This window comes from Macrosteles quadrilineatus, unplaced genomic scaffold (assembly GCF_028750875.1).
Source record: "Macrosteles quadrilineatus isolate MER2022 unplaced genomic scaffold, UCM_ALF_1.0 Scaffold_2__2_contigs__length_208266976, whole genome shotgun sequence".
Classification (NCBI taxonomy): domain Eukaryota; kingdom Metazoa; phylum Arthropoda; class Insecta; order Hemiptera; family Cicadellidae; genus Macrosteles; species Macrosteles quadrilineatus.
In genome coordinates, this window is record NW_026542595.1 from 167,573,991 (window position 1) to 167,599,844 (window position 25,854).

A 25,854-nucleotide genomic window follows, 5' to 3' on the forward strand; every position below is an offset into this window, starting at 1 on the left:
GAATTTGTTTTATATGTAGTAAATTAGGTCTTTGGGATTAATTATTTTGTTATGATTTAGTACAACATTACTAACATAGTGGATTTTATTAACAGGGATTTGACATTTGACATTAGGAAGATGAATGGTACATTTCCCTCAAGCCGTATCTTATCCCATAATTTTTCATTTGTGTCATGCGTATCTTTCGGACTTCAATTTATATTTATCAGAGAAAATCAGTTCACAATGATATTTCATATTTAAACCGATATTGATATAAATCGAAAAGAGTAAAGTGTGATATTGGAAGTCTTTTGTTGATTGATAACAAACGTAATTAAGTCAGAGAGATACCGGTATCATTTTATAAATAATAAACTAGTAATCGTTTTAAAGACTACTGCAAACATATTTTTGTTGCCAATCATATACGAGTGTAATCCAATCAATAACAGAATAATATGTTCTTAAACACACAATTTGATTAAGTTAGTTTTGCCATTTTTAACAAGTTTTAGACTGTGCACTTGGTTCAGGTCTAGCGTATGTGATGTGTGATCAAAAAGATATCATTTAGATTAACTCCAGAAAAGTTATGGCAATAGAAGAGTTATGTAGTGGAAAAAGTAGGTTTTAGGGGGAGGAAAAGTGTTATGTTGTTATAAGCTGTTTTAGTGTTTTATATTTGTTGTTAATCATTCGAATAGTTTTTGTGTTGATTCTGATTGAGGGCTACGAGATTAGGTACAAGCTGCTAAAGTAGGCCTATCTTCTTGTCTAACCTAATTCTGTGACAGTGAAGTATCAATATTTAGTTGTTGGAAGGTTGGCAATACTCACGTAGTAGTCGACGTGGTGAGAGTGTTCGCCATGGCTGTGGTGATCCTCGTCATCTTGAGGCCAGGCGAACGTGGAGGAGGTGGAGGTTGCCAACACTGCTGCCAGGCCTACCACCCATACCTGGACATAAACACCACGTGCAACAACAATACAACAATGAAAAACTAGAGGCAGAACGATATTATAAGTTGGAACTTTTGAAAATTTGCGTATTTCAAGAAGATAACCACCACTATTGAACTTTTCTAAATTTAAATCAAAGTGAAAGATTCGCAAATGAGAATAAGAAATAGTCTATGTTTATAGATGTAATAAACTGAAATAAAGAGACTTACTTGCGTTTTGTAAGAGAACTAAACTAACCCCGACTGTACACCAAAGCATACCAAGCAACTTTGTTGTTGAGTATGGAGTCCGCCTTACCTCACCTACCTTATGTAGCCCGAACCTAAACTCTTTTATGCTACCATCTTGCATACGGAAAATGTAAGTAGTGGTGGTTTTTTCCCAAGAGGTCTTTTAGAAAACACTCGCATACTTTTATGTATACATCACGTCACTAAGCTATAAAATCAACGGCATCTCTCGTAAACTGTTAGGCGTGCTGAATTATATAAAAAAATAATTTCATTATTTTTAAAACTGCAGTAAACCTTATAACATGCAAAACAGTAAAAAAAAAACAAATAGATATACTATAGTGTAGTTCTTGTTTTTGTTTGCATGGAGACCAATGACTGAACACTTTCAAAACCTCAACTTGATGTCCCTCATTTAATATATTTTTTAGAGTATAGGCACAAAACATTGACTTCAGAATTTTACAAATCAGTAGTGAAACAGTTCAGGGAAGTTCCTATCTTAATCGATATAAACTGTGTAATCTTCAGCATATTTTTGCATGGAGAAAATACATACATACACCTCATTTTTACATGATCGTATACAAGTAGATAGATATATTTTACACGTTACCTTATACAGAGTCATGACGGGATGCTGTGGTCGGACTAGACGTGGTCAGAGTACCTCGCCGGTTATATACAGCGGTGCACGTAATGTCCAGCGCTACGCCACGCTACGTGTTATGTCCCCGAACTTGCGTCACGGACGATCTGAACATTCGGAAAGAAAATATTACTTAATATTTTATACAGGTGGTTTTTCAACTATGTGAAAAATGCAGACCTTAAATTATCCACCGAAGTGTGTTGGTCGTTTAAATTACATTAGTTTAGAATTGTAAGTTCGACCAACACACACCAGGGTGCGTATTTTTGTATTTGGCGTATTTTAAGTGTTTTGAGATAATGGACTAGATATGGTACTGACTAAGATCAGATAGTTATTTTCTTCTAGACACAGAAAATGTTTTAAAAGCCCTATGGGGGTTTTATGGGGGATACATTTGTCCAGTTTTGCCAGGTCAAAAAGCCTGGTTGCGAGTGTATCAAAAAGCTTATTCAGGAACCTTTACAACTAACCAAACCTATAACATAAACCAACATAGAAGGGAACGGATACATTTTCGAAAGATACAAGAACGATTTACTCTATTACCTTGATTAGCAGAAAATGTAAAGACCTATCTTTCCCGTAGGTCACTATCGTGCGTCGACTCAATAGTGACCACAATTCGTCACCAATTTACTTTGAACAAAACCTAGAGTAGGTAGCTAAATAGATTGGATTCTAAAGCTAAATTAAAAATTTTAAAACTCAAATCACATTGCGGCCTACTTTTTTGGTTACACAATTTTAATATTATACAACAGTTTAAAATACCTGGTGCTGCCTAGTGATTCCTCTGCTCCTATAATGGACTACGCGTCTCTAAGTTGTAGATACATCATCATCAAGTCAATGTTATCCAGGGTAAAACACCACCGGTACATGAAATATATTTATACCCAAAATACCTCAAAGCAGTTAAAAATAATAAACTGTAACAAGAATCATTTTAGAGAGGAATCTACTATTAGTATCAGTAATTTGAATTGTTTGCTTGGATAATAACCGTAAAATAACCTAGGACCCAGCTGTTCCTGATCAATGGGCTTTAAATAAATCCTCCTGGCTAACGAAACAGCTGATCTTAGTCAGTAACAAAGATACAACGATCATCTCACGCCATTCTAAACTCATCCTTTACTCATAATTATTTGGGTTAAAAACGCACCTAAGTGGCGTCCATATCTCAATAATTGATAATTGATAAAACTGAGCATCAGTTTTTTCCCCTTCATATTGTATTGGTTCATTGGACTGTAAAGACCTTCACCTAGACTCTGGCAAGACAAGACATCAGCTGTCATGCTTCAACTATCGCCCTCTCTGTCTTGCCACTTGTGACGGGGCTGTGACGTCACAATCAATGTGTTATATGAGTTTATATTAACATATAAAGTCATCAATTTACTTATTTGATGTTTAAATTAAAATTTTACGACACCGGCATAACTAGGTGATTATTTTAAGACGGAAACGAATGTTAAATGACTGATATGACAAATGTTTTCTGCCTAAGATCAGCCTTTTGTTTAGCCAAAGACTGGGGTTTATTAAAACCCCAGCTGAGTTTAGTTTCGTACCATAAAAACAACTGACTTTAAGGTCGAGCTGGCATCGTCAATATTCTGACTTCTAGAGGCACAATATCCTCCCCTTTAATGTGATAACATTGTAAAGGCAACTAACATCCATTACACTTTAGAAATATTTATGGAACAGGGTTGGGATAGCTTATGCTACGTTTCTGCATTCTTTCCTGATATTGAATTGCTCATCTGGCTATCAATAAAAATTAAAGTTTTCTAACAGTCCTTCTCGCTAGAAAAAAAATAGTATTTATATTGACTCATTGAAATTTAAATCAAGTTATAACTCGATATGAGGAGTGACTTAAGCAATTATCCACAACAGTCCAAAACTAATAATTAAATCATCCCTCCTAAACGTTTCACAGACAGTGTGTAATTAATTACAATAATTTTTTAGAAAATGTTTCTAACAAGAGAAATAACGATAAACTTGTAAACACTTTTCAAATTGTGCGTATGTATATTATTTATATTTGAACTCTGGGCTGGATTGGAAGGCTCCATTCCACCTCAGTTCGAAGCGCAATATTATTTCCAAGCCTTCATAATACATCATGCGGTTGACGCGGCGGTCTATTTTTTGTTTTCTAACAATAACAGTTTTCTCTTAAATGTCAAATCGGTAATCAGAAAATATCGTGTACAGGTGTGGCTTATAACACATTCTTAAGGTTGTATAAGAATCTAGTCAGTTGTTTTACATTTATATTTTGATTCTTCGTATTGACTAGAACATTTCAAAGAGAATGTTACCCACGGCTTGTGTTCACGATTCTCTCCGAGCATTCAGAACGAGTTCTGTATAAGTACGTATAGTAAACTCCCCGTTTCTCAGTAGATAATGATATGAACAAAAATAAATTACCACTTGTAAGCAATGTAGTAAGCATCTTGGTTTTCGTTTTGTTGGTTGATCTTATTTGCCATACTCAATTTGATTTATTTTATAGCTTTAGCTGAATTAACTCGTATATTCCAGAACTGTTAGTATATTATATTAATTCATGCTCCGTCCAACTGAAACCCCTAAAGATATATCTATAATTACTACTACAAACGATCTTGACATTTATGAAAGTGACGTAGATGTGAGACATTTATAGATGACAGCTGAGGTGGTATTTCGGCCAAACAGCCATCGTAAAAGTCCAACGAGGATGGTTACGCTAAAATCTTCTCTTGGACATCCAGCACGAGTGTAAAACATGATCTCCCAAAACAAGTTTGGTACTTCGGATAAATGACAATTTGATTATACATTTGTATTTTGGATCATCGCAGTTATTTGACAATTAGTTGATGTATTTTTGGGATGATCCGACTTTTCTGATTCGTTGGTCTATTGACCATTGTTACTGTGGTTGCTATCGAATATTTATCACTAGGTAAATTTTCCGCTGGTCCAGTTACCACTCATTCCTATGGTTCGTAGTTAGTTCCCTTGGTCCGGTGATCCGGTGGTCCAGTTCCGGGTGTCCGCCGAGTCATGTGAGGTAACCACACATTGTATTATGACACGCGTGTCAATCACACGGCAGCACTTTCCCCGAGAAACGATGCGTTTTCACAGCTTAGCCACTCAAGAGACATCACGTGAGTTAACCTAAATACTTTGCAGTAACTGGAATATTAGCATGGAACAATGACAAAGTTTTTATTTGATGTCTATGAGCTTAAAAGATTGTCAATTTTATGTCATCTTTCATAATATGTTTTATCTTTTGGCGTTTCAATGCAGATATGTAATATGCCTAAACTCATCTCCATTCATATTTGGCCTAAAATACCTACTTTGTATGGTCGCCATTTAATAAGAAAGTATTAATTATAACTTGCAAGGTAGCATAGTGGGTGTAAGAGTGTCTTTCTAGCAGTGTCTACCTCCATCATGATCTCCCATAACATTCCCATGACCCCATAGCTCCCTCCTTAACCCTATGTTTAAAATTAGTGCATAAATATAGGGTTCAAAGACACTAAGTGATTTTCATATTTTATTGCAACTGTAACAACAACGTGGAAAGATAACACAGTGGATTTGCGTGGTTTTAGTAGTGTCCGCCTCCACCATGACCCCCATAACTTCCCCCGTGGCCCCCATAGCTTCCCCCGTGGCCCCCATGACTTCCTCCATGGCCGCCGTCTCCGTGGCCGTACACCGCCGGATGTTTGGCATGTCCTGTTTTCTTCACCACCGCGTTGAAGCCGTTGTGTTTGTCAGCTGTGTAGTGCACCTCCCTGATGGTTCCATCAGGCTCCACCAGCTTGTAGAACCCCTTCACATCGTCCCCCTTCCGTGTCTCGTGCTGGCTCTTGACGTCATGGCTGTGAGGGTCATGCACCTCGTACTCGAACGCGTAGTGCGCCGGTGCCTAGAAAATATGTATAAATTGTATGTTTCATTTTATGAAAGCTGAAAGCTAACCTTGATTTTATATAATGTGAAAAGTGAAGATGATCGGAACTGCTAACGATTTATAAGTATTTTCGAATAAATTCTATCATTGACCATTGAGCTTTTAATTAATTGTCCTGGCTTAAACAACAGCTGTTTGTCATTCATTGAACAATCATACTCCACTCATCTTTGCCTGTCAGTGTGCGTCATAGACCCAATATGTAAGTCAAAAAATGAATGATTATCTTTTGAACTAGATAGTGGGCCTACATCTAGTTGGGTTGTTCAGCTAAACACTTTTGCATTATACTTGATTTTGAAAGTTGGATACATTTTTTGCCGCTTCCTCTTCAAAATTTACCTAATCCACCTTCCATCAACATCTACAGCCCAATGCTCTAGATGCAGAAAATGATTAGTACGATTAAACATCGTAATTTTGGTGGGATGTATGTATTATTTAAGCTATAAGCTTAAATCGTTGACATCTCCGATCGTATTTACACTTAAGGTGGTTTGCCTACTTTTCAAGATGGAAAATGAGGATGTAATGATAAAAAGTGTTCAAACTTTGTACAACATGTTTGAAAATTACATGATTTTCAACACCATTGTACTCGCAGTGTAATCATAGTTTCTTCGCTATTGGTAAAACTCTTACATTTAAATGTGTATCCAGATTTAGTATGTATACTTACAAAGTAGTCATAGTCGCCATGACCTCCTCCGTGGCCGCCGCCCCCGTGGCCTCCCCCATAACTTCCTCCGCCGTCCCCATGGCCACCTCCATAGCCTCCTCCACCGCCCCCGTGGCCACCTCCATAACCTCCCCCACCGCCCCCGTGGCTCAAGTATCCAGCGGACACCACGGTTGTAGCTGCCAGTAGTAGTAATGAGATCTGTAAAATAATAACATGTAGAAATACTTTATACTTTTTATTGAAATGGCGACCATACAAAGTATGTATTTTAAGCCTCCCACCCATCATCATGAATGGAGATGAGTGGCGTGATCTTGTAGTCTTGTTAGCGACTAAGGCCGACATATTATTTATTTGTATACAGAATAATACAATGAATAATAGGCCTACAGTGGGTTATGTTAGCATACATTTTTCAGTGACAAACTTTTTAGTATAATTTAATGTGAACCCTCCCAACAACACTAGCCAAATCACTAAATAATGTGTAGTATATCAGGATGTATCTATGAGGTCCTTTTTCTACCCAGTTTTTCGATAGACCCTCTCCTAACGCACAATGTCAGGAACCTTAAATTAAGGGCTGTATTTAATCACATTTAAAATATTGGATGTATCAGCTGTTAGATTATTTTGTTTCAGTTTGTTTGTTTACCTTTTTATTTCACTATTATGTCTATATTGTGTCAAGAGAAGTGACATTGTTTTTTATAATGTTGAATTATTTACCTATTGAATTGTTTACCTATTAGTTCAGTATTATATATTTTTAAAACACAGCAATTGATGTTGCAGACAAATGTTGTGTATATAATTAAGTGACACAAGAACCATAGAGTTTGGACGGAACCTTATGTGTTTTAACTGGGAAAACGCATCTGTAGAGTATTTTTCCTTGTGACTTGGACAAAATTAATTGACATCAAGAACAACGCTTAATCAACCAGCAGTTTTTATTGGACAAGGCGGTGATAATTAATTCATATCTTCTCTGCGTTCTCTTCCCGTGGCTGGCACGCCGGCACGGACAGAACAACTAGTACAAATTATAAAGGTAAGTTTTGTATCCAAAACTTATTTCGTTCACAGGTCTATGTTAAGCATACCGGTATGTCTTTCAATGGCAAAATCATGGTTAATTATTAATGTAGCCTAAGTCGATATTGTAGTTTTCTATAAATATTAAACAGGTCGCCAGTAGAAGTTTAGGAAACATAAACAAGGTGGAAACTATAGGACCAACCGCCTAAAATTATGATCGTGGGAGTAAGTTAAGATAATAATTTAGAAAAAATACAACTCCGCCGCAACATTTGCCTCAGCTGTTATTCCCAGCGGGTTCAACAGCTGATGTAACTTTTGTCGCTGCATTTCTGTGGCATGAAAGTGACATTTACCTGTCTTTTATGACGCTAATCAAATCTCCGTTTTCTCCACTTCATGGGTTTGTTGCTACCATAAAATATTTACAGGTCCATGAAATACTCGGTTACTGCACGAAAAGCCCTCAAAATGAGGCTCGTCCCTTTGATTGGAGGGTAGGATCTTAAATTTGTAGCTTTAGTTTTGACATTTGTTTGTTTTCATCTTTTCCCAACAGTGGTGATAAAGTTCTATGTTGAATCACCATTTAGCTTAATATTTTTATATAGGCGATAACGTAAAACTTGTTGAATACTGTATACTATTGTGAATTGTATTAGAACAAAAACAATGTAGACAATATTTTTATTTCCTTTGCCAACAATATTTTGTGGGGTTTATAATAGGCCCTATTCCCCCCTTAGGTTGCGTATCATGAGAAATATGATGGTTGTTTGTTCTAAATGAGTCTTTGTTATGTGTTACTTTATTCTCTTAAATAAAGCCCATTACATTATGTTGATCACTATACATTTAAACGAAGTTGTATAACGTTTATCAATACACAAGTAATAGAGGTTGTAGCCTATTTACATTTTTATGTTTTGTGTTGTTAACTATTCTGTTCATTGCTTTCATCAACTCCACATATACGTTGGACGTAAATCCTAAGCTGGGTTTTCCTAGACGCGGAGTCGGCCAGCGGAGAGCGGACAACGGAGAGCGGAATTGAAATTAACATGGCATTTCGCTCCGCTGCTAGGAAAACAGTAACATTAAATTACCTAAGACAAGCTGAGTCCGCTCTCCGTTGTCCGCTCTCCGCTGGCCGACTCCGCGCCTAGGAAAACCCAGCTTAAGTAATTCGGCAACTGAAGGCATTAAAAGTGTTTTATGTTATCAATTTATTTTCATATCCTGATTCATGGATAATGAATTTAAAAAAAAAAATTGAATGTCCTTGAACCTGTGGCAAATCAAAAACAAAAGGTGCATAGCAAGTTATTTAATTTTGTTACTTTGACAGAACCCATGATACAGATATTCAGTTACAGTTATTTAATGACAGGTCTAACAATGAAACTTAGGGAGTGATGTAAGCTATTGGTAGAGCGTGTGGCTTCGTTTCATGAGATGCCGGGTTCAAATCCTTCGAATCACCGCCTTGACCCTGAAGCCTAGACGTGTAAGATGGTTACTGTAAAGTTCTTAGCGTACTAAGACGTGAGGAAAGGCAAAATAATATAATTTTTAAAATAGCAAACCTAGTGTTAGACTTATGATAGCAGGCCTGTCATAGTGGTCATATTGGGTCTATGGGACTCCATGCCACTGTACTATATACACTGGGTCTATGGGACTCCATGCCACTGTACGATACATACATTGGGTCTATGGGACTCTATGCCACTGTACTATACATACATTGGGTCTATGGGACTCCATGCCACTGTACTGTACATACATTGGGTCTATGGGACACCATGCCACTGTACTGTACATACATTGGGTCTATGGGACTCCATGCCACTGTACTATACATACATTGGGTCTATGGGACTCCATGCCACTGTACTATATATACATTGGGTTAATGGGACCACATGCCACCGTACTATACATACATTGGGTCTATGGGACTCCATGCCACTGTACTATACATACATTGGGTTAATGGGACCACATGCCACCGTACTATACATACATTGGGTCTATGGGACTCCATGCCACTGTACTATACATACATTGGGTTAATGGGACTCCATGCCACTGTACTATACATACATTGGGTCTATGTGACTCCATGCCACCGTACTGTACATACATTGGGTCTATGGGACACCACGCCACTGTACTGTACATACATTGGGTATATGGGACTCCGTGCCACCGTACTATACATACATTGGGTCTATGGGACACCATGCCACTGTACTGTACATACATTGGGTCTATGGGACACCATGCCACTGTACTGTACATACATTGGGTCTATGGGACTCCGTGCCACCGTACTATACATACATTGGGTCTATGGGACTCCATGCCACGGTACTATACATACACCTTCTGTACTTGTTCCGTCGCAACAGTTTGCGCTCCAGTTACTGAGATAAGCGCTGTTGTCTGGACACTGGACACAGATAAGCCGTTGACCAACAACTGTTGAGAAACTGGGATAAATCTGACCTTTCAAAACTCGCCGATTCACTTTATTCACAATTTGTCTTTAAAGCCTTTTCAGCGTAAGGTAATTTAATAATAACAGCCCATAGCATAAAAATTATAGGTTACCAGACGCACGGTGGGTTTCTATAAACCAGATGTTTGAGAGTGTAGGCTAGAACGAATTACCATAGACTAACCAACACCATATGTCACAGAATAGTAGTTTTCATCAATTGGTGCGAAAGTAGCTCTTTTTGGTACTTGATCGTGGTAATACGATTAAGTACCAAAAAGACATTTTCGCTCCGTGTGATGAACAACTATTTCCATTATACTGTGGTAACAACCTTCTAATCGTTACACAATGAAACCACATAATTTGAGGTTATACAAAGTCGTCATCAATGTTTACATTTCTGTTGTTTACAAACATAACTAAAAATACCGTGTGATTCAACGCCTTGCGTGTGATTAGCAGCGTTTCCATAAAATTAATGGACTAATTAATACAATTTTTCTGTTGACGAAAAGAAAAATTTACCATTTGTTTTTTGTTCTGTATTTGAAGTTATAAAATTGTAAGTAGCTCGTGTTTATTGTATTATGTTAACTAGTGGAGAGGAAAATTTAGTAAAATATGTAAAATAACAACGTTGGCTCGCCCCGAAAGGTAACCGGTAAATACTATGCTAGATGATATTGTATAGTAGTAGAGATGGTATTTTGACCGGTGTTCACTCTGTATGAGTAGGACTCTCCATATTCCAAAATGGCGAATGCCAATGTTTGATCTTTGTATATATGCAAAATTTATCCGGTTTTGATTAAATTTAGTTTAAACGTTTAAACTTACATTTATTCGAACAAGTTCGCGAACCAGCATGGTCGGACCATGGGAGTGGGGTTTATGGGGGTTTTATGGGGTAAAAATGACATTTTTTAAAATTTTTTGCCCCCAAAGCAAAAGATTTTCCAACTTCTCTCTAAACCATTCCAAAGAACTTAAAAAAAACCAAATAATTGAGTATATAATGTTTTTGTGCCCTTATTGGTTACGGAGAAAATTCAAAAAGTGTTAATTTAAAATTCCCATGTTATTCTTATGGAGGATATTGTCAACTCTTGTAGTTTGCTTGTTTATAGATATATTTTGATCAAACTTGGTAAACATATTAATTTATACTAAGCTATTAATTCTACTAACATTTACACTTTATTAGCCTCCCTGTAGCAGCATACCTAGGTACTCGTTAAATCTAATGTTATTTAAAGTGAATTAATTTCAAAACAAATCAGGCAAATGGAAATTCGCTTAGTCTGCAGGTTAGCTGTGACAGGGGTAAATTCTTGACATTTCTTCCTCAGCCTAGTGTCTCAGGAGATTAAAGCAGTTAAAGTTATGGTTTCCTTCATGATAAATAAATTGATCCGTTTTAACTTAATCAAAATCGGATCATTTTTGCTCGAGTTATACAAAGATCAAACATTGGCATCCACCATTTTGGAAAATGGAGAGTCCCACTCATACAGAGTGAACACCGGTCAAAATATCATCTAGCATAGTGTTCACCGGTTACCTTACGGGGTGAGCCAACTTTGGAATTTTAGCCATTTGCCTCCCCACTAAACGACAGACGGATAAATTTGCATAATGGGGCTATAGCTTCCGTATTACCAACAAATATAGTAAATGTAAATGCCAGCCAAATGGCCAAACTAGATCCGAATCGTTTAATCAAATTCTAAGGATTGCCAGAGCAGATATTTACATAATTTTGATTAACACATTTTATACCTAGCTTCTAATTATTGTTGACATATATAAATTTAGAAGTCAAGTCAAGTTGAATAATGATAACTTTGGTGTGACTAGTGTACGGCTTATAATTTAAAAATGTTTTTTAGCCATCGCATTTAGCTTAAACGTTTTATATTCATTTGGATAGAAACTTTGATATTTTTTATGAAAATACTAAGGGAAACATACTGCAGTATGACGTAACTTGTCAATATTGCCTACAATACGATCTTTCAATTTTACCATTACTATGTATGTTTAAACTTACTAAAACTATTTGATTTTACTTTTAAAAATATGTGTTTCCATCAAATCAGAAGATTATAGTCACTTGTAGTACACGCAGTACAACATCACTTATTGGTTTTGAAGTGGTCAAACTTTTGCAATATAACTTCCTTTCAAACTTACCAAGTCTCTTGTCACGAGCAAATTCTGCGTAAGAAATGAATATTCCTTGGACTCGTTCAGATATGCAGAACACTAGTGGAATTATTGGTGTGGTAAAAATATAGGTATGAATAAAACATCGCAGTTATTTAATGGACTTTCCACGCTTGAAATCATTTCGTGAAACAGCTGTTTGCCGCCTGCTTTAATAAAATTAACTTCATTGCGTACTGTCATTAACTATTGGATGTACGGTAATTAATTTTTCCGGACACCAGCTGATTATAATTAGCATATTTTAAACTAAACACCTCAAGCATTTCATAAAGATAACCTTATTATCAGGGTAACACAATTTTACAAACTAAATAAATCAATTGAACTTTATTTCTGCATAGAAACGTCTGTATAATTGTGTAAAATTCTTTACCTAAAAAGAAGTAACGTTGAACATTTTTCAGGATTCGAACAATCCCTTAAAATCCCATTGCAATTGGTATCTTTTGGTTTATTATTGAAATGGTAATACAAGTGGAATTTAAATGATCAAGTGGACTGGAATGATTGATATGTAAAAATATATGTTATATCGGGGTAAATTCATGTTAACTTGGTTAAAGTTTGATCCATACACATTATTTAATTTTGAATCACGTTGAAGATAACATTAGTATTTTTATTATTGGAGGTGGAAATTATTAAATTGTCAACCAAAGAAAAAAAACATGTATGTTCTTTATAAACATAATTATTTTATATTAAACCTAGAAGGACGTAGGACGTAGAAATTAAATTCAGCTAGGATCGAAAATATGTGAAATATTATAATGAAATACCAAAGCACATTGTAAACTTTGACACAGTAAGTTACAGAAGAGAAGAAATGTTGTTATAGGCTACTACAATCTTTCAACCCTTCGTATTTTCGTGACCTTATGAATATTTTTTTTAGCTTAAACACTTGGTTAGAAACTTTGAAATTTTTTATGAAAGTGTTAAGGGAAACATACTGTTCCTACGTGTACTGTAAGACGTAACTTGTCAATATAGCCTACAATAAGACCTTTCAATTTAACCATTACTATGTAGACATATTTGAGTTGTTTCAAAGTTTCACAAGTGTTAGCAAGCTAAGCAAAGTGGTTTTGCATATTTCCATCAGTTGTAATAACAAAGCATTTTGGATTGATTTATGAAGTTGTAGATTTATGTGTTCAAAACACTCATTAACCTAATAGGCCTTTGTTTTACGATTCTCATTGAGCCTACTCTTGCATGCTTCGTTAATTAAGTGCTTGGTTATTTGGTTGATTAAGTGTTCTCTTGGTGTTCATACACATTTTCTCACAGCCAATAATGCAAGTGATAACAAAGGTTAGTTCTGAGTCTGACTCAATACAATATTGTATGTACAGTAACAATAGCTGTTTTTATGACTGTTTATTATTATGCCCACTGCCCCATAAGCAACACATAAGTAACATATAAAAACTTTCTAAGTTCTAAAAAATGTTGATGATAGTATCAATAGCATTTAAAATTAAATTTAGCTTGAAAATTATGACCATAATTGTACTAAAACGACCTTAGGTCCCTTTTAAACACAGTATCATTTGATTTGATTTTAATTTAAGTTACCGCGCCTAAAATACCCTGTATAAAATTTAAGACATCATTGAAGGTTAGTTAATTTTCCCAGTATTTTAACTTTACTCTCGGGTACAGTTTAGTGTTGTGTAGATGCCGAATAGTGCTTAACATTTATTTACATAATTTTTAATTACTGGTTGGAAGTACAAATATTTACTGTAAATTACCGGTAGCTTCTTACTATACTTACTATAGTACAATTAATGGAAGCAGAGAGAGCACAATGGAGGCAGAGTTTGTACTGACAAACTTACACATTTGACCCGCTCATTAGCATTATTATTGCCATTTTAATCTTAGATACTATTGAAAAGATTACCATCTTGTTCATCTGTCCTAGCACTATAAATGAGGACATATAATGAAATGTTTTCAAGTCTTAAATTAAAAGAAACACTAGTTTTCATATTTCAAACCCTTAAATGAGTAAAATGTCATTCTATCGCAAAAATTATGGGTCACCTATTCCGATTTTGCTTCTGGAGGATTTGCTCCATGATTAAAACAGTGAAGTGCTTTAAAACTTTTAACTAGTCACAATTTTGTTTACATTAATTTAAACATGAATGTACAATTTACATTAAGGTGAATGTTACTATTACAAAAAGTTAAAGTTTTTTTATATACTTTAATATATCTAAATATTGAACAGTTTTAGATTCGTTATCTATTACTTATTTAATCTATACTTATTTAATACGCAAGCAGGATTTTTGTGACAATTACTCCTCCGAAAGTACTGAACCGATTGACATGTTTTTGGTATCATTAGAAAGAGCGTAACGTGAAGTTGTGCAGGAAACTTTCTTTTTATGTAAATAATGAGAGAGTAAGGCCCTGGGGCCCTTTAAAGTTTTGTATTTCTCCATAAGATTAACATGGGAAACAAACATTGTATTGAAACTCCAGCTGTTGTCAGAAATTAAATATTAATAATTATTGGTCTCCATGGAAGCAAGAGAAAATTCAAAATGTTTACATTTGCTTTGACATTTAAATGTAAACAACCAGAACTGTCAAATGCCTATTTCACAATTTCAGACAGCTGATCCAAAAAAAAACAACTATGTGGTAGGTTTATTTAATCTTAAACTTTATGATAGATTATTCCCCGTAGATTTTTTCCTGTTGCGAAGCAAAAATTAATAGTGAGAAGAAGAAGATATTTTAATTGTAACACAGTCAATGTGTCAATTATCTATGTTGTATTAAAAATGTGTATAGTTTTGGATGTTGGTTGTTTAATGGTATAAGTTATTAGTTATTAAATATGTATTTTAAGGATTTGGCATATGAGTAAGCCTATGATAAATAACACCATATCAGAGTTCTGCAAGTTTTTGCCTAACTCTGTCCTGCAGAGTTTAAAGTAGCCTTTTTAATGTTTAATAATTAGAGAGTGAGGCCCTGGAGCCCTTTAAAATTTCGTACTTCGGGAAACAAAAACTGTTATAAAATTCCAGCTGCTGTCAGAAATTAAAAGTGAGAAGAAGAACATATGTTAACTGTAAACCGTCTATAAGTTTGCTAATTTAACACTTTGCTAAAAAAATATTTACTGACTTGGTTGAAATGACATATTTACTATTTGAATTAGGGTTGGCGTAAATATTACAATGGAAAAAAGCGAGAGCCTGGATGAATTGATATACTAAAAAGAAAACTGAATTAATACCGTACTGTGCTGCATTTCTTAGTAATCATGAAAAGAGCCCATTTGCAAACTATGGAAACATAGGAAAGTCATAGAACGTGCCACCAAGGAGAAGAAATAGAAATAATGGAACACCACCAAGGAGAAGAAATAATGTGCTTTTTATAATTTATAATCGTTATTATCATGGACAACCTAATGCGGCAATGAGTTAGGCTGTTCGTAAGAAAACACTAAAAAACAAGATCAGCTTTTGAAAAATGATAAGAAATGTTGATTATATCGATCTGTTATGTACATCTTGAGTATTTCCTTCTTGAGTTAATCTCTGAGTCGAATCTTTTAAAGTCATCAGAAATTATGACTGTTATTCGTTTTAAAATAACGCCTGTGATACTAAGCAATTGCTCGAATTCGAGCAACAGGAACACTAGTTACTTATTTAATACGCAAGCAGGTATTTTGTGACAATTACTCCTCCGAAACTACTGAACCGATTGACATGTTTTTGGTGGCATTGGAAAGAGCGTAACGTGAAGTTGTGCAGGAAACTTTTTTTTTTTAGGGAAATAATTAGAGAGTGAGGCCCTGGGGCCCTTTAAAGTTTCGTATTTCTCCAAAAGGATAACATGGGAGATAATTTTTTATTTACACAAACATATGTTTGTTACTTGAAAATAGTCAAAGTCTACTACATAATAATTGCTGTGTATTATGACTGTTAGTGTATACTACATTTCAATCAAGGATTGTGTAACTTAAAGTTTACTCATAATGGATTTTACTACTTTATTTTAATGCTGGGAATAGTAAAATTTAGTTGAGAATAAGTTACCATGATTTAGAAAACTATACTATAATAATTGATGTATTTAAAATCACAAATCTTTGGCATTATTAATTCATTAGAAACGAAACAGCTGATCGTGAAATCAAACAAATCATCTACTTCATGTAAATAATGTTTTTACACAAACATAGTTTTTTTTTTACCAATAACTTCATTCTTTTTTACTTGGGTGTATTTTGAGTTAGCAGTTTTGAAAGCACCAAGCCAAGTAACTTCTATATAATTTTCTATACAAACTAACAGTATTAATGAATTACTACATGAACTTGACAAGTTAGGTAATTAATTGTCAGTATGCCAAGGGGAAGAAGAGTGAGTCCTCGAAAACAGACGAAGGCGGAGACACCCATCTAGAAAATCCAACTGAGTTTTTAAATATAGAGGTCAGTGGTTTGCCAAGACACAGATTATACTAATAAAAGGGGGCAGCGGTTTTATTGATATTAATACATCAAAAAGGGCCTCATTAATGGCACAAGGCGTCATGTGATCAGAACGGTTAACAACAATGTAAAGTAGAATGTAAAGTCCTAACTGGAACAAGTGAGTGGGGACATATTTTGATTTCGAGGATAAAAATTTGCCCGTCTGAAACAAACTTACCTTTTAAAATGGAAAGATGCTAATTTCTGTTATCTTTGGCATTTGCAGCACAAGAATACAGCTAAAAATGACTGGACTGCTTCCCTTCTATTATTACTGTATTTAATTTTCGACTTAGAGTCAATATATTTAACGCGATGAATTTGTTTTTTTAAATTCATATGTTTTTTTGCGGGGCATTGAGCCGCACAGGTTCACTAGTACTATTCTTAAATAATAAATTGTAATTCTACTCCAAAGGTATTTCTGGCCCGGAACCAACACATAAGCCATTATAATGACTCTTGCCCTCCCAAAATTGAAAATAATTCCTTTTCCCAAACTTACAAGTATGATATGATCGGCAATGTTGTGTATTCGTTTTCATTCTTGTTGTGGCGGATTTTCTAATGACTAATATTTTCAACCTAGATGGAAATACTTGGACCCACTTACCTTGAGAACAGCCATGGTAGTCAATGACTAAACGGGACAGAACGCTTATATACAATGTCCAAGCTAGAAAGTGCACTTGCATAAGCCGCCCGCAAATAATGGACGTTTATGCGCTGTTTGGAGCTTGTAATCGGTTTGTACGACCTTTCAAACACCCCCCCCCCCAAATACAAACCAGACTCATCTTTCGGGTACACTTGTTGCAGGAAGAAGTATACTTGTTAGTCCTATAACAATCCATAAACATGAGGTTAACTAGTCTAATGAATAAACACTGTGTGTGTGTGTGTGTGAATTCTTCATCTTCTCTCAGTATTATTTCGCCCCTTTACTTTTCCACCTCGGGATTCCTTTAATTTGTTTGTCGAATATTCTTCTCATATAGCTTATTTATTTATTACCAACTTATAACTCCAATGACAATCATACATACAGAACAATGCCAGAAGATGCAATGGCTTAAAATAAGCACTACAGTAGGAAATAATATAAATAATAACAAGCACAAAAACAATTTTGCTAGAAATGTGTATGAAAATCAATGAGATGGTAACACGAATGATTGGCTTCAAAGAGTTCAACTCTCTTTATATTATTTCAGTCGGTCTTAGAAGTCTGCATTTTAACACGGTGACTGTTTCTAGAACGTCCTATAGCTGGTGCTTACAACTCATACCCTAGGTTTGTATAAAGGATTGCCACGAATAAATGTATAGTTAGTGTCAGCAGGTTAGACGGATTGAGCTCCTGGAAAGAGACGATGAAAACTTTTAACTCATTTATTGCTGGGTCTTAAACTAATCCTTTCAATAAAACCAAGAAAACACTGGTTTCTTGTTTATGCGTTTTATTAGATTTTCTACAACACTCAAAATACCTGAGTGCGTAAGATTAGTAAAGGAGGATTGATGGATGAATAGTAGTTAGATGAGGGATGAGGTAGTTTTGTTATTAAGATCAGATTTCCTAAGCCAGGACTATTTTATAAAAGGCCTAATGATTAAGCGCTGGTCAAGTGAAATGTACTGTTCCATTATTGGATCCCTTAAATAAATTAAAACCCCTTAACTTCCACCATCATTATATATCATACCGTAACCTATGTGTATGATAAGAGTTCATGATGTTTTTCGGCGTCAGCCTCTTCGTCTCTACTATACTATCGCCATAATGTGTATGATAACCTAAATACAAGTAGGATTATAATACTTCTGTCGAATATAGTACATCGCATACCGGTATCCAATCACAGGAAGCTAGTTTATGTTGCCTACATTTTGCACCTAAAATACGACCGAGTGGAAACAGTAGGCTGTACGAAATGGAAATGTTAACGAGCGTAAGGGCCGTGGACGCGTGGCATTTGACGGCGTCTCACCCCCTGTTGCAGCCCCCCAGACACCCCACAGCCCCCTAGACATGGCTCAGATTGTCGTAACCGCGTGGAGAGACAGCATGCCGGCTCTGCATGGAGACAGGGGTTAACAGGTATATGTCACATTGTATTGTATCCCGTGGTAATCAGTATTCAAATTATTTTTATTCGTACAAGTTTTTGTCCCAACTTCACGTCCTAGGACTCAAGGTACATAGATAATTATGGGAATTGATTATAATCTCTATCCATCGGTGATAGGCGGGATTTGAACAAGTGACCCCAAGGACTGAAGTCTCACTCTCTACCACTTAAGCTTGCTCCTCTTTATTTATGGTACACACTGAAGTTCACGAAGCCGGGCCATCGCATAACCTAAAAGGTTGTAGTGTTACCGGCAAGTATGTTAAATGTTGTGTAAATAAATTAAATATTGATGTATAATAGAAAAGCTTAACTGAAAACCCAGTTGCATTCTTTACAATCTACTGTACCTAAGTAATAATGAAAGTGTGCAAAGTGATCGTGTTGGTTTAGTTACACTATATAAATAACAATATTTGTTATTGCCATAGTACATGAATAAGTATTGTCATAGTACTAACTGACTGGGCTTATATCGCACAGAAATATAACTACTGTTACTGTAAGGAATAGCTTAGGACTATTCTTGCTTCGATACTGACTGCTCTGCCCCATACATAGGCTTTCAAAGGTCTGAGGAGAGTATTTTTAAAGAACATATTGATTAGTGGTCTCAATAGGTACAATGAGAAAACTCTTTTTACATTAATTTTTAGATGTAGTCAAGAAGGAGTGTCAAATGCATTTTATTTTCAAATTGCACACAGGGGACTTGAACAATAAGTAATTTGCTCATGTTTATATGGTAGGTTAATTTATTTTAAGATTATGGTAATTGATTCTAGGAAATACGTGTAAATTAATATCCAATGTAACTATTACATACAGTAAATTTAAAGACCAAATACTTATCTTCGTCCTTCCCCCGTTGCAAACGTAAAGCCCGAGTATACAGTAATTGCAATAAGCACGTTGTATACTTATAGCCTAGGTCAACCCTGTACGAAGAAGTGTACTCTGCTAGCATTTCCTTATACAAAAAATTTTGATTGTTTATTTTAAAGGTTATATTCAAGTCAATCTTTTTTTTATAAGTATATTTAAGGTTAGAATGTATTGTACGCAGTTGCAGAGCCAGTGTTAACTAGTTGAAAAATTGAATCAGTAGAATTTATTATTGGAATTTTATAGATTACCTTTCCATATTGATATCTCATTCCCATGTTGAATCTTCAGTCAGTATAAGAATAAAAGATTGGCCAGTTGAGCCATCTACAAATGTGCTGATGTCAAGAACTGATTTTTACCAATCATTACAACATTTTTCTTAGCTATTGCATCTTTTATGACACATTCACTACCATAGTAATAAAAACTAACAGAGAAAATGTAGTTTTAACTTTAGCACACTGTTAGTGTATCAATAACCTTCGATTAACCTGATAAAGAAATGGTCAACAGATAGTACTCCATGGGATGTCTACTTCTGTGGTATCAAAAAGTCAATGGTATCCTCTAGGACTAAGTAACATCAGGCAATTTTACAAGATGGACAAACTTCAATACAACTTGAGTGCGTTGCTAGCCTAAGTAGCGTCTCGGACTTCAAGTTGGAATATACGGGTTCGATTCCCAACAGACCATAATACATATGGGGTTGGACCGCTCATTTGTGTACCTCCGATACCACTTTTAAAAGCCACAGGTGTTGACGGTAAAAATACTCACAAACCCAGATTTTAATTTGCTGAACCTCAAAGTAATTTAATTCTCTTTTGATCAGTGGAAATGGGGAATTAAATGAAAGTGATTGGCTGGGGAATTATGTCCAATGGAAATTCATCAACACTCTTAGTAGTCAAGTGTTTGTTGAAAGCTATTTTTAGAGAAACTGATAAAAAAGTCAAGGAAACGCAGTTTTGGTAAGTAATAATATCGTCACCCGGTGATTGGCAACGATCTCATAAGACCAAGTTGAGCTGCAGTTCATTCCAATTTTATAAAATGCAATGTTGGGAAGTCTCGGTACTAGGGGACTTATACGACAAAAATCCAATCGTTATTGAAGTAAACCGCCTTGATTGGTAACAAGACTGGTAATTTACTGATTGATATTGCATTTTAATATAAGCTAGAGGTCGTCCAGTGGCCGAAAACTCGACCAAAAATATGTAAAATGCAGACTTCTCTATTTTCACTCCATGCTGTAAATACAGCGTGTTATTGGAATTTCTTCCATTTGTTTTAATTTCCTGTTATATTTTGTTGTTATTTCGTCACAAGCATGGCGACCCATAAGGCCCATGTTAATTTTTTAAAACTTTATATTAATTTTTGTGCTTATTTTGGAGCAAATTTTAATTTATAAGGGATTCCGCTCACCCACAGGAAAATATATTTCTAACAGTATGCGTAGATTTTCCCTGCGATGCACACGAGCTGATAATATAGGTTTTAATGAAACATGCTTGCCTATTAATTTATAGACTAGCTGTGGGCCCGTCCTTCGTTCGGGAATTGAGTACCTACTAACTTTAAAACCGCATATAATCCAGAAAAGCTAGTTTACACGCATAAAGACATATTCTTGGGGTTTTAATGTGAAAAATTATTTAGTAAACAAATTTCACGCAACCACCTATTTTTTTTATCCGATCATAAGCCTATAAGATGTGCATTTTATACCCGATAATTTTATAATAAAACAGCAATATTGTCGATGTAAAAAGCCTTCTCTGTTTTTTTTTTCATTTACTTCATTCATCCTTCGTTATCTTGAACTGGTCCATATATTTTGTCTGCACTCTATTCTAAAACCCAGCAATAAGGTCTTTTTGTTCTTAAGTCTGTGTCCAAATTTCTGAATCAGTCCTGCAGCTGCTTTGGACTTCAACAGTTTTCTAGAGACCTACTACACTGGTTGACATTTACATTACTAACTAACGTTTTGGGATGCCGACAAACAACACACACTGTGTTTCTGATGTTTAATCAAGAAAAATAACTATCAACACGTAAAACGCTTATAAACTAAACGATTGAGTGATAGTTTGCTGAAAAAAATATTTTCCAAACATGAGTTAAAATTTGCGTAAAATGACTTACACGGATTACATTTACGACAAAACTTAATTATACGCAAATACGAGTATTTGAGATGTATAGTTTAACATTACACATTTCAAAGCAAAATCAAAGCATTTAAGGTACGAAAAACAAAGTTAAATATGTAGGGTAACACCAACGATCAATATTTTTGTAACCAAATTTAACGTAGAAATCGCATTGATAGTTTACAACCAGCTGTTAACTAAACCAAGTACTGTATGATATTGCACTGAAACTACTTTAAATTGTTAGCTTCGGCTACTAGACTTTCTCAATTGCCAAATTGATGTAAGCCATATGACGTTTGAAAATTATTTTTCGTCATACTGCAGCAAAAAAACAGTTTTTAATGCATGCATTACGGGTCTAAAGTAGCATTTTTACTCTCTAGGGAGTAAAAAATCAGCTGTTGTAAACATTTGTTAATTTAGATTGTGGTAATTGTATCGATCAAAATTATTTATCAATTGATTTATTAGGTAAGGTGTTACTTGTTGTTGTTGATAGTTCGACATGTCGAAAACAATCGTAATAGACGAAATGATTTATTACTAAACAGCTGCTTATTTGCATTAGCAGAATTGAAAACAAACGAGAAGTCGTTTTGAGAGGTTATCTTTACATAACATATAATTCGTTTCCTAGCTTAGTTTGTTAACTAATTATGCAATATGACGACAAATGGGAATTCACCACACGGGCAAAAAGTGTCTTCTTAACCCTCGCTCATTTTCCGACCTCGGCTTCTCCTCGATTGTAAAGCTTGATCTCTGGGGGAAAAAAGTCACTTTAGGCCCTAGTTGTGAAATATACTATTGTTGCCTATTGGTGATTGATCAAAATTATGGACATTTATTTAGAAATCCCGTTGCGATGCTCGAGTATGGCGGCTAGTAACTTAATAAAATTTATATTCAAACTACGAAACTCCTAACAAATATTGAATTGGTTCAGATCTAATCACAACGATTTTAAATGGTAATTAAACTGTTACTAGAAAACACATAGTAGTCAGCTTATTAATCTTATTTGCAGGACAAAACTTAGTTTAAATTCATTAACTAAGTTTGTGATATTCATTGACGTTTATTTTAATATTCATGCTGAATTAATAAGCTAATTAAAACTTTATCTAAAATTCGTCCTATAACCTATTCGTCTTCACTTGGAATGTTAAACACTCTTTAGATCGTTCTTTGCAAATATTAATTCAAATAAAACCTAAGTTAAAATTATCCTTTTAATTAGTACTTACCCTAAAATCATTTTAAACTGTGGTGTGTACCAATATAATTTAAACCATACTTTTAATATATTTATTACCCTCAGTAAAAAATATTACTTTAAAGTAGTTCAAATGTCATCGTATAATCCATGAAATTTTATGTTCAAACAGTTGGTAGAGTGACAATGAAGGTGTTTGTCTCATGATTGATTTTTTAAAGCTTTGCTGATGTTATTTATTCCACTCCTTTTCCGATTAAATAGTTATTTGTGTAACTAGTGTGCAAAGTGGCACTCAAGAAACTTTCCTCGAGTAAACATTTTTCTCAGGTGCAGCAAAGGCAGTTTTCACATTACATTTGTCCTACAGTTACTGCAGTTAAGGTGAGTGAGCGTAGCGAAGGAACTTCAACCAGGACGTGATTGAGCCATGCGAACGAACTCATCTTGAAAATGAACGAGCTTTTGACATTAAACCACATTAGGACGGCCACATACAGATTGGCCAATGGTTTAAGGATCGTTTCTAACATACAGATTGACCAAAGGTCCTAATGAGCAATGACAAAAAATGTGGGAGGAGCTTACAGCCGTGATGTACCGTGTGGAGGAGGAGCTTGTCTATTCACATGAAGTGTTTGTCAACACAACGCTTTCTAATCTTAACAGAGGTGGCCAAACTCAAGAGACGCATTTAATTTTGTAAAACATTAAGTTTGATATAAGCTGTTAAGTAAACAAATAAGGTTTTTACACTCGACTACAGCTTAAATAAAACAGTGCGGTATTCTGAGGCAAATAATAGGTGATAAAATACAACTACTTACGGATAAACTCACTATCAATTTCTTGTAAAGTACACAAAGCAAATCTTTTGGTATTTTGAGTTTGTTACAAAATTGTTAATTTGTTTGACCTACTTATAGCAATAATCTATACTATTACTGTATATAAAAAACTAATGGTGTCTGTCTGTATGTGTGTTACTAATAGGTGCAAAAACTACTGAACAAACGGGGCTAAAATTTTACAAAAATATAGTTACCATACCAAGTCCCATTATAGGACTATTCACATTTCGATACTGACCGTAGGCTTTGCCCCTTTGGCTTTAAAAGTTCTGAGGTGAAGATTTTAAAAGTAAATATTGATTGGTCTCCATGGCTGCGATGAGAACACTAACAATGTTTGTTTACATTTGCTTTGACATTTAAATGTAAACAAGAAGAACTGCTAAACTGCATATTTCACCATTTCAGACAGCTGATAAAAAAAAATTAAATATAATATTTTCAATAACTATGAGGTAGGTTTATTTCAATCTAACCTTTTATCATGGATTATTTATTCTAAAACTATGTCAATGATTATATAAAAAAAGATTCTATAACCGTTGCTGTATCAACTCCCGTTATCAACTCCGGCTCTGCTTTGGATTTTTTTAAACGTCTAAGTTATGAAAATAATGTTATTAATATGATTTCATGGAAACAGTATGAAAATTACAATGTATAGATGTTTTATATGAATTTGGAGGCTACTTTAAATTAATTCTAACTGCTTAACATGTGTACGATTAACTTAACATAACTTGTACATCACATTGTTTTTTATGTTTATTTAGGTAAATTAAGCTATTGTGTTATGCATAAATTAAACTAAAGAATATCATCAATAACTAAACTGTACGTCATTGATTTTTTTTTTAATCTGTTCTATATGTGTAACTATAATTAATTATCAAATGGTAATAACATAGCTTTCAGTTCACATTTACTTTATTTGATAAATTTATTATTTGTGTTTTGCCACACCACTGATTAAATTAAACCAAGGAAAATATCATAAAACTAAGCAGTGCACAGTGTTCTTTTGTTTCTAAAATCAATAAAATATATGTTACTATGTTTACTTAATGGTAAGTGTGAAAATGTAAAGCCAATGGATGATGGAACTGATTAAAATAACTGGTTTGTGTATTAAGTTGTTTGTTGATATTTTTGTAAAGTAGAATCAGAGATGCAATGAAACATATACTGTATTTGCTGTTAAATTGTTTAGTCCTTAATGCTTTGATAATCATATTAGTTTTGTCTGCTGTCTTTAATGCTAAATTATTTGTTTAAAATTTTTTAAAGTACTTATAGATATAGTTTCTTTAATATTTCAAAAGACTGTATTGATAAGGCATAGCAATATTTTTAAAGTTTATAACAGCTGACTTAGTTTTGCTTATGATTTATTGTGATTTAATATAAAGAAGAGTGAAATAAAAAAAAAATTCATTTAAATTTAATAATTAGTAGTACCTTAAAAATTGAAATTTAAAATATCAATAATAAATAAAAATATATGTAAATAAGGGAGATGAAATGGTGGTATCCACTACTTACCAGAATTAAAAGTCATAACTTAAACGCTTCTATTAAAGCCATAAAGTTGAATTTTGTTTCTAAAAGCGTTGGCGGATGTGTAACTATTATATGCAAAAGATGTAAAGATTAAAATGTTTCTATTTTGTGTCCTCTTCCCGTTGCAAAGCACGGGTACAACAGCTAGTCCATATATAAAGCCCAAAGTACCCATGAACTTTTGAGAAAACTCTAAGTCACACCCCCTATAAACCATATA

The 25,854-nt window shown here is 34.5% G+C and overlaps 3 protein-coding genes across 4 annotated transcripts in view; 1 reads left to right on the forward strand and 2 right to left on the reverse strand.

Moving 5' to 3' along the window:
- The window catches only part of LOC128986500 (uncharacterized), a 49,462-nt gene extending 46,709 nt beyond the window's left edge, over positions 1–2,753 (reverse strand). The window contains exons 1-3 of the mRNA XM_054406901.1: positions 2,608–2,753; positions 1,798–1,937; positions 823–942 (exon numbers count right to left, since the gene is read on the reverse strand). Of these exons, the coding sequence (XP_054262876.1) occupies positions 823–942; positions 1,798–1,812 (135 nt within the window). The 5' untranslated portion in view covers positions 1,813–1,937; positions 2,608–2,753. The remainder of the gene's footprint in view (positions 1–822; positions 943–1,797; positions 1,938–2,607) is intronic.
- Positions 1–25,854, forward strand: part of LOC128985864 (four and a half LIM domains protein 2) — a 316,238-nt gene that overhangs the window by 76,531 nt on the left and 213,853 nt on the right. Inside the window, exon 1 of one of the 2 annotated variants that reach the window (XM_054405813.1) lies at positions 18,888–18,920. The exons of the other annotated variant lie outside the window; for it this stretch is intronic. Coding sequence (XP_054261788.1) covers positions 18,901–18,920 — 20 coding nt within the window. The 5' untranslated portion in view covers positions 18,888–18,900. Of the gene's footprint in view, positions 1–18,887; positions 18,921–25,854 lie in introns of those variants that run through there. 2 annotated transcript variants of the gene reach the window in all.
- On the reverse strand, positions 5,467–17,447 carry LOC128986506 (holotricin-3-like). The gene is made up of 3 exons (XM_054406909.1): positions 17,433–17,447; positions 6,519–6,719; positions 5,467–5,794 (listed from the first exon to the last, which is right to left on the reverse strand). Exons 1-3 carry the CDS (start codon positions 17,445–17,447, stop codon positions 5,471–5,473), a joined length of 540 nt encoding a protein of 179 aa, XP_054262884.1. The 3' UTR covers positions 5,467–5,470.

Excerpts from the sequence above, each read along its gene's own strand:
- LOC128986506 (XM_054406909.1), bottom strand. Across the intron at positions 5,795-6,518 it reads ATGGCGACTATGACTACTTT|GCACCGGCGCACTACGCGTT; the intron begins GTAAGTATACAT and ends CATATTTTCTAG.